The 9,813-nt window shown below is 34.4% G+C and overlaps 1 protein-coding gene across 6 annotated transcripts; it reads right to left on the reverse strand.

Moving 5' to 3' along the window:
* Window positions 1-3,767: 3,767 nt before the first annotated feature.
* Window positions 3,768-9,468, reverse strand: LOC109336909. Of its 6 annotated transcripts, none has more exons than XM_019573741.1 (3): window positions 9,415-9,468; window positions 8,289-8,447; window positions 3,768-6,228 (listed from the first exon to the last, which is right to left on the reverse strand). In XM_019573741.1, exon 3 carries the CDS (start codon window positions 5,912-5,914, stop codon window positions 3,983-3,985), a length of 1,932 nt encoding a protein of 643 aa, XP_019429286.1. In that variant the 5' UTR covers window positions 5,915-6,228; window positions 8,289-8,447; window positions 9,415-9,468; the 3' UTR covers window positions 3,768-3,982. The 6 variants fall into 6 exon arrangements, with proteins under 6 accessions (XP_019429286.1, XP_019429282.1, XP_019429285.1 ...); XM_019573737.1 differs by having other exon boundaries at window positions 9,399-9,460; XM_019573740.1 differs by lacking the exon at window positions 9,415-9,468 and adding an exon at window positions 9,392-9,408.
* Window positions 9,469-9,813: the final 345 nt, after the last annotated feature.

Here is a 9,813-nt window from a genome sequence, read left to right on the forward strand (position 1 = left end):
ACAATTAACTAACAAACAAACTAATGGAATAATGATGAAGAAGATGATGATCACAATAGTTATTAACATATTTCATATTGGTTATGGAAGAGAGAAAAAATAGAAGAACTAAAAGGGGAGATATGGGAAATACCTGAAAGTTGGAAGACATTATTGCCTATAATGAAACAAATTCCAAGCCAAAATGAGTAGTAGTGATAGTAGTAGCATATTCTTGCTTAAGACATTTAATGTTAAAAACTCATATTTTTTAGCTTCAAATAATGTATTGAATGACATATACTCGAAGATGTATCTATACTATTTTTTTTTTGCTTAAGATAATGTTCTTATTGGAAGGTAGAATATTATATAGAACATGGCACAACCTCTTGAATATTGCCATGATATAGAACATGACAGTTTTTTAACCTTTGAAACTTTTTTCATTAACTTCTTATGTAACTTCCCTCCTTATAATATAGAATATCCAAATTTTTAACTTCTTAGTATTGTTGTTCAAACTATTGAAGTGCATAAAATAAAATATATATTTGAAGTGCTACATAAAATGTGGCATTAAAAACTTTCAAAACTACTACTTATTGATGTTTAGTTTTTGCTTCACATAATGTTCTTATTGGCATTAAAATATATGAAAATCAAACCATTAAATATATATATATATATAAATCAGAACAAAAATTATTCAGGTCTGTTATACTATAATATCATGCTGGTTATTTGAGATGAATACATGGAACATGTATTGGATTATAATGTTATATATGATTTTTTGGTAAAAAAATAGAAGATTGGGAGGGCAAAATAGAGAACCAGAAATTATACCATGATGAGGTAGTTACAATAAGTTTTGGCTTTATTAAGTTGTATAGATATATATCATTCAACATTTATATTTAATCATTATTGATTTTTCAAAAAAGTAATACAAATGAATAGTAGATGATATATTGATTTTGCATATATATTTATACTGACAATACATAAATATTATACTATAATAATTATATGAAATGTTAACTAATGTCCTATGGTCAATAAATCCAAAATAGAAACATTACATTAGAAAATGTTTAATCCTTCACAGCCATAATTTCCCCCCATAATATGCCTTGTTTAGTGCCCAAACACAAAATCACATATTTAAGAGAATCGAATACATTGTACTTGAATCTAGACAAATTAATATAATAATAGTAATATCCCAAAAATGAAATCTAATATAGAGAATATCAAGACCGTTAGATTTGTATAATTATAGGCATCCAGTTACCAGATTCCGGGTTCAACCACCGTGACAGTGGCGACTGGGTGAACCGTAGGATGATGATGAAGATCTTCCGCTCTTTGTTCCTGACATGATCCTCACCTGAATGTCATCCATAACGAAAACTTCCTCCTCCGCCGGCGGCGTGATCTCCATGGAAGAAAACGCCGAGAGCGAAAATCTACAGCGGGAACCGAAGCTACTGTTTCCAAGACTGTTGTTGCCGGACGCTTTCGTGGACATGCTGTTGTACTTGTTGGCGCTGAAAGTCGGCGAAGTGAAGAGCTCGTCGGCGAAAAAGTAGTAGGACGTGAGTGGCCAACCGCCGTCGTCGATGTTCTCGGTAAAACGTTTGAGATAGAGTCCTCTGTGATGATCATACATCTCAATCTTCAACGGCGAAACATTGTCGTTCGAAGTCCTCAACTTCATCGTGTTCCTTCGTGCACTTTTCATCCTGTATGAAAATACACGAAGCTGTTACACTAAAAGCTTCCAATTCGATTCGAAATTATGACAAATTGGAACGAAATTGTAACTCTTGTTTCATTTCACCCCAAATCAATTATCAATCACGCTTTGAATTTTTCATCCAGAAACATGGAAAGTTGAAAACAGACTGCGAAGAAGAAAAAAAATAAGATACTTCAAATGAGTTCAAATTAATCATTTTTACTTTTGTGTCAAATTAATTATTGTAAAATATGCTAAAAAACTAATTTGACAATCATTTAATCAAACTGGTAAAACAAAAAATATGATAGATTAAAATATTTATTTCCTCTGAAAAACAGTGTCTAATTTTAGTGTATTTACTTAGAAAATGTGAAGAAGAAAAAGTGTTTGATGTTTGTATTGGATTATGTTTATTTTCACCTCTTTGAATGTTCAATTGCACACTAAGGGTGCCAAAATTATCTATAATCCAAAATCCATCTAAATTAAATCCATTCATTAGAACTAATAGATTTAAAGGATATAATCCAGTGAGTAGTGTTGATAATGGATGTATTCAAATCCATCCATTATATCCAATGGATATCCATGAGTACATCCATTTGGATGGATACCCAATCCATCTAAAAAATAAAAATGAAAACAATCTTTTTTCCCAATTAATTCAACATTAATATAAAAAATATCTCTCACCTTTCTAAGCACAATCATACACACATTACAAAAGCTGAAAATTATAATTGTGATTTTAAAAAGTGCTTATCAAAAAATTATAAACGATTTCGGCCTTAGTGCTTTACCCTAACATCTTAATGCAAAGTATAAATATATCATTTTGGTTATTGACTAATGTGATAATATAATAATAAAATGAATTATTTCCGGATGATGAACTATTATATACAACTTGTGGATGTCCCAATTATTAGGGGTGTAAGCGGTTCCGGACTAAACCGTGAAACCGAACCGTAAAATGCGGTTCAGTTCGGTTCTACGGTTCGGTTCAGTTTTTTTATTTGGAACCATTTAAGTTCGGTTCGGTTCAGTTTTTTATTTGAAACCATTTAAGTTCGGTTCAGTTCAGTTTCTTTTTAATTTAGAACCATTAAGTTCGATTCGTTCACGTTTTTGTAAATTTTGATACCTTAGAACCGAACCGAACCGCATATTAAAAAATAATTTTGTTTATATTTGGATGGTTAAGAATTTAGGATTATTAATACATATAGACTATAAATAAGAGGCAAATAGCAAAAAGTAAATTAGTAAACAAATCTAAATATCTATTATCTCTATTATTCATTGAGAATATAGAAAAAAACTGAAAAACTAGTATACATTTTGTTACTATTCAAAGACGAAAACCGCGGAACCGAACCGAACCATTAATAAACGGTTCAGTTCGGTTCCTAAATAAAATTTGCGGTTAATTGAGTAAAATTGGACCATATCTTTGTGTTCGGTTGTGTCACTAAATTGCATCAAAAACTGAACCGAATTTTTACACCCCTACCAATTATGTTATACCGGAGATTCTTACCAATAAGAGTGCTTATAAAAAAAACTTCACAAACTCACATTTTTAAAAGTGCTTATAAAAAAAGTACTTTTTTTAAAAGTGTTTGTCAAGACAATTATTTTTTAAAAGGTGTTCTTTTTAAAAAAATCACTTTTTAAAAGCAATGTTTTTTAAAAATGTTTTTAAAATTAATATTTAAAAATGCTATATTAAATAATAAATTAAAAAAAATCCTTGAAATTGCGTTATTAAAAATGTTTTGTTAAAAAAAAAAAAAGTGGGTTGACTATCCATCCATCCAATCCATTAAAATTGATACATGGATAAAATGAATAGATTGAAATCCATTGGATATGGATGGATTAGATAATTTAAAAATGTGATGTAATGAATTTATATGGATTGATGGATAATTTTCTATCCATAAATTAGGATCCAAATCCATTCAAACTCATCCAATTGCCACCCCTACATACCATGCTAAACATAATAATAAACAATAAAGTGGAGATTATATATATATTTAATTTAATACAATGATTTAGTTGCAGCAAATGCAGGAGTGAGAGTAGATTTATGAGATTTGTTTAACAATGGCATTTACATTGAATAATAAAAGCACCACAAACAATGGGAGATTTCCTATACACAAGTTATTTAATACCCAGCAAAAGCCTTATTGTTGTTCCTAAAATGAATCTAAAGCTTGTTGAGCCACCAAAATTCCACCTTATTTTTCAGATACCATTAAGGGAATTGTTGAGATTTCCATCCAAGTACAACATGAGGTCGCCACCATGGACCCTGCCCTCTGGCAGATTGAAGTCGAAGCCTTTATGTACACTGCTGCAGCTGGGCAGCTCGGCCGTGCCAATTCTGATTATTCTGTCTTGCTCTGTAGGTTTCTTGGTAGTCGACAAGTATGGATAAGCTGATAGTGATTTCATTGAGACTGGGATTAAAACCTCATTGGGTATGAGCTGTTGTCTTTTAGCTGGTGGTGCTTCCATAGAATCATAGGAGCCAGACACAACAGTGCTGACGCCTGTGGAAATAAAACTGCTACAGGCAGTGGATGCGATGGGTACGAGACCGTGGAAAATTCCAGGTGCAATGAGACTTCCCTTGCTCGATTCTCGGTCTAGCACCATGCTGCTGTGAGCAGCACAGAGACCACTCTTTCCCCTTGCAAATTTCTCACATTTTCCATCTCCCCAATTACATCGCTTTCCTCCACCATGTGCCTTGCACAAATCTGTACTCCCCTGAGCACTCTTCTCACAGCCTTCAAACTTGCACCGCTTCCCCCCACCATGCCTTACACAGCAATCAGTACGGCCACGTGCACTCTTTGTGCAGCCAGAAACAACACACCTCTTTCCACCACCATGAGCCACACAGAAGTCTGTGCCTCCATGTACACTTTTGGGGCAAATGCCACTGCCACCGTGACGGCAACGCTTTCCCCCACCATGTGCCTTGCACAATGGGGTGCTCCCTTCAGCACCTTTGGTACAACCAGCAAATGAGCAACGCCTCCCACCACCATGTGCCTTGCAAAACAAAGTGCTACCTTGTGCACCCTTCGAGCATCCCAGGTAATGACACCGGCGTCCACCCCCATGATTGATGCACAACCCAGCCTGCCCTTCAGCACTCCTGGTGCAATCTTCTATCCTACATCTCTTACCCCCTCCATGTCTAATGCAAAGTCCTGACTTGCCTCTTGCAGCTTTTGTGCACCCACCCGGATGCCCACATCGCCTGCCACCACCATGTGCTATGCAATAATCTGTCTTTCCTTCAGCACTTTTAGTACACCCTAATTCCTGGCACCTCTTCCCTCCACCATGGGCCTTGCAGTAAGCTGTGCGGCTCTCAGCACCATTATTGCATCCCGGTTTCTGACATCTCTGTCCACCCCCATGTCCGATACAAAGCCCTGTCGCACCTCGAGCTCCCTTCGTACACCCAAAAAATCTACATCTCTTAGGATTGCTTGTTCGGTTCTCTGAAGTGATAAATGCAGTCCGGGGGTCAGATGTGGTGCCAAGTGAGTAATATGTAGCATTGGAAGGTTCCAGGCAAAGCTGGGTTTCTGTCCCAAGCATAAACTCTTGTGTCTGCACCAAAATTTTACCATTATCCATTCTTGGAGCTAAAAGAAGTGATGGCATATAGCCACCTGATTTCTTTGCTGAGGTAGAACCCTCATCAATGACAGGAATCCTTGGGAAATTATTTTCACCATATCCTTGGCTTGAAAAGCATGACATATTCATATCAATCTCGCTTGAACCTGAACAGTCCAGCATGCTTGATGCCTCATTAGTTCTAGAAAGACCAAGTTGAAGGATTGAATTCCATTCAGACGGGATGTGCTGAGGAAAGAAGTTGGATAAGGATTTCTTCTTATTGAAGCCCAAACTATTGTAGCTACCATCATTTGCCATCGGCGTTGGGCCCAATCCAAGAACCAATCTGCAGCCATCATCAGCAGGAACATTGGAAAACTTCATCCCAAGGTTACTCTCAGTGCATCTATAACTAGTCTTGTTGGTTTCTCCAAAGCCAATGCCATTAGAGCATAATACAGTATCACCAAAGTTATCATTTTTCGCAAGATCAGCATCATGAGGAGACAGTAAAGCATTCATGTTTAAATCCATTATCCAGATGTTACACACCACAGCTACAGAAGGTAGAAGTAACGGAACAGTTTACCACATGCTACTACAATATCCACATGTCAGAACTTTATGGCTGGAAAAAGAATTTCCAATATAAAGCATCCACCACTTACAAAGCCTTATGTATCTGATCTATCCATTTTCACTATATCCCAGGACAGAGTTTCAGAAAATCTTTCAATGAAGTTAGTTTTACCAAATATATTTTATAACGTCTTTTGGAAAGAAACCCTTCACTATATCCTTGGAGCTTCCAGTGCTCCTTGCTAATAGATCATTAAGCTTCATCAACCCTGACAAAGAAAGAGGGAAGCGAGTTATTAACATATGAATTGATATTTAAGAGGAATAAGTTCATTTTTTTTGTACCCCTCGATGCATTCATGTAATTTAATGATAAAGGAGATTTCAAGTTTTTCACTTCTCGCCTAAAACATGAACAGACAATTCTCACTTTAACAACATAAAAGCATATTGTCACAGAATTACAAATGACAAGTACATAGTGAGAGAAGAGTTTCTATCTGAATAATAGAAGAGTTCTACGTTCAGACTAAAATGCATATGTAAATATACAAAATAAGAATTGCTGTAGCCTACAGTTTTAAATTATAACTTAGCATTCAACATAAAAAACAAGTTTAAATTACTACTTTTGTGCTGTCTCTGTACGATAACCAGTGAAAACTTGCTGAAAGTTTAGGAAATATTGGTTCAGAGTATGACAGGACAGAGGTGAAGAAATCATCTTCATACATAGAAAACAAAAGAAATGGGAGAGAATAGCATTTTAAAACATACTCTCTTTTTTATTTATAAATTTTGCAAAATAATCTTAAAGTAAAATACTAGACATGATCGAAATAACTGTTGGCCTGTTGGGTCTTCTCTCCCAAAAATATTTTTCATACAAAACAGCTTTAATTAACAAACGAATAAGCCTTGCCATATAAGCACCCTTGCTGCTAAAACTTCTCCTTGACAACTATTTAAATGTAAAAAACAGATGCAAAAGATAATGCCTTTTCTTCTATTAAAAAAAGTTGATTTTTCTGCTATTTAAAATATGGTGATTTTCGGTGCAACAGTAAAGTTGTTTGTATTGTGACCTACTATTATGGCCTTATGGGTTCAAATATTGGAAACAACCTCTTTATTCGCGAGGGTAAGGCTGTGCATATCTATCCTCCCCAAACCCCACTATGTGAGAGCCCCATGCACTGGGCCACTTTTTTCCCTTCTATTTTAAAAACAAGAGGTGCATTTTCATTATAGTTAAGATAGTTATGATATATATTTTACCCCAAAAAATCAATCTCCCTTAAAATCTACACATGGTGAATCATGTATCCTACAAGAGGAAAAAGAAAAAACCTTGATCTTTAAAATGTGATATTAATAATAGCCTTGCTACAGTGAAAAAATAAGGTTATTATATGAAAAAGAAAAACCGAAAAAGCCATTTACAAATGATGAATCATGTATCCTACAAGAGTACTGAGATGTAGCTTTCATTTCAACAAGCCAAGCAAAAGACATGAACTGGATAAGCATTAGAGAATGAGATGCAAAGGTTGTTATGCAGGATTTCAAGCATTCACTTCTCATAGGAACATAAAAGGGCATCTAAGCATCAAATCTTCAATTAATTGTGTAAGGCTTACTTAACAAACAAACAAAAATGAAAACCGAGAAGAATGGAGAAAATCTTCCATCTTCCATACTCCATAGAGTAGTACTGCATCCAGTCAACTGGAAGATGACATGTACATGTAAATGGAATTTGTGCCATCATGTCAGTCATATATTAAAGCAAAATTTGGACCATCGGGTATAATACTTTAAGGGTCTGTTTGCGAGTTGAGTTTTAGAGGGAAAAGGAAGGCTTCAGAATCATCTCACCAGTGTACTTTATGGCTTTCAAGCCTTCCCTTTCCCTTCCTTCCCCTTCAAAACCAGATTCCCAAACAGACCCTAAGAATATGCAAGAACCTCATAGGGTCTCCGAAAAGTATATATCTCAAAATAGGTATTCGAGTGATATATAAAGTTGTAGTGAGCATTATTGGCCCCCGGAAAAATTGGAAGTTGTAATAGGCAAGTATAAATCAGGACCTTGCAGTATGCACACCATCAATAAATTATGAAATGGGAAAGAAACAAAAATAGAGGATCAGAATATAGAAGACAAAGTTGGTTCATTTCAATAAGCACAAAAGCTCATATCTTTTTAGAAGATAATGTTAAATACAGCATTGACTTAAAACAAACAACAAAAAAGGGGAAAATATTAAAGCATCAATCAAGGCAAAGATTGAAAGAAAACTAACAACAGCATGATAAGTTCTCTGACCTTTGCCAGTTTAATAAGGGTAGTATCCATTCTCGTTTTGTTCGGAATAAACTCCATAGTCCTAAAGTCCTTTCAGTATATGAATTTATTTGCAGAGTTTACACTGGAATCCAGATTTCCAAACATACAAAAGAACACTATAGATATGTAGAGTTGCTCCTGCATGAAATTCAAGTCTCAAGCTAGATAAATAAATAACCAACATAGCACGTGATACTAAATTTCAACAACTCAATCATGATCACTTAATAATAAATATATGCACAAAAACAGTCTGCATGCTTGCAACATAAGGACAACTCAGTACACGAGGCTCCCATCTAGTGGGGTACGGGGACGGTACATGTTTGCAACATATGGTACTAAAAAAACAACATGCACTTTGTGTCTGTCTACCTGCATTCTTACTTTATGTCATATTTTCTATATTTATCATAACGTCCAATTTAAGGTGAGATGAGTAGGGGGATGGTACATGTTTGCATGTTTGCAACATATGGTACTAAAAAAACATATACATTAGGAATACACACATGATAACCATAAGAGAATCAAGAATAGTGAAGTAAAGTTTGCAACTTTCGTGTAACAAAGCACTAGATCCACCTTAACCAAGCATAAAAAACACCAAATTCAAACATTGTTTTGAAACCCGCATTTAAGACATTAAAAAAAATAAAAGGTGGAATTATTGAAAATTGAAAAAATTATCACCAAAGGGTCTGCAGAGAAAAACCAATCATAGAAAAAAAAACAAGGGGAACAAAGATTAATAGAAGCATATCCAAAATTATTATTTTCTTTATCCGAAATTCAACCATGAGAGTTAAATAGTACAAAACACTAATTATAGAGCAGCAACATCAACTAAGAACAAAATTAACAAAGGGCAAGTGAAAAGAACTCCTCAATAATCACAATAAAAAAATTAATTCTGTTACATAAAAAGTAAGATGCAGCTATGAGTATACCCATAGACACACATAAACAGGGAATGACGGAATAATGAGATTTTTTTTTTCAGAAACACAGTTAAAGATAGAATTGAGTGAAATAAATGAAAGTAGAATGAGATTTATATATAGAGAGTAAGGATGAAAAACCTAAAACCATATATGGGAATTACTCAAAACCCTTGAATCTTCCAAACAAGAGAAGGAGAGGAAGAAATAGAAGGATGAATACAAGTGAGGGAGAGAAATGTCATTACGTAATAAAGCCCCCCAAATAAATAAATAGATAAGCCATGGTTTTCTCTGAGACTTCTTGGTCGATTTATTTTTTCCAAGTCATAAAGAATAATTCAACTTCAAATGTGAATTGAGCTAATCGAGACTCAATTAAATATAAATTTTAGATAAATTTTTTTAATATTTATTATTATATAGGTGTAATTTAACTTTTTTTTGTACATGAATTTATTATCCATGTGAATAAGAAACTAATTTATAATCCGTTTTGAGATGTGTAATTTCCATTCCAATACGTGTTACTCGTAGGAATCAAACATTTATAAGATATAACG

Source organism: Lupinus angustifolius, unplaced genomic scaffold (genome assembly GCF_001865875.1).
Source record: "Lupinus angustifolius cultivar Tanjil unplaced genomic scaffold, LupAngTanjil_v1.0 Scaffold_1_394, whole genome shotgun sequence".
Classification (NCBI taxonomy): Eukaryota; Viridiplantae; Streptophyta; class Magnoliopsida; order Fabales; family Fabaceae; genus Lupinus; species Lupinus angustifolius.

What these genes read in the sequence shown, in the direction of transcription:
- LOC109336909 (XM_019573741.1), bottom strand. Translation starts at nt 5,914, where the DNA reads ATGGATTTAAACATGAATGCTTTACTGTCTCCTCATGATGCTGATCTT.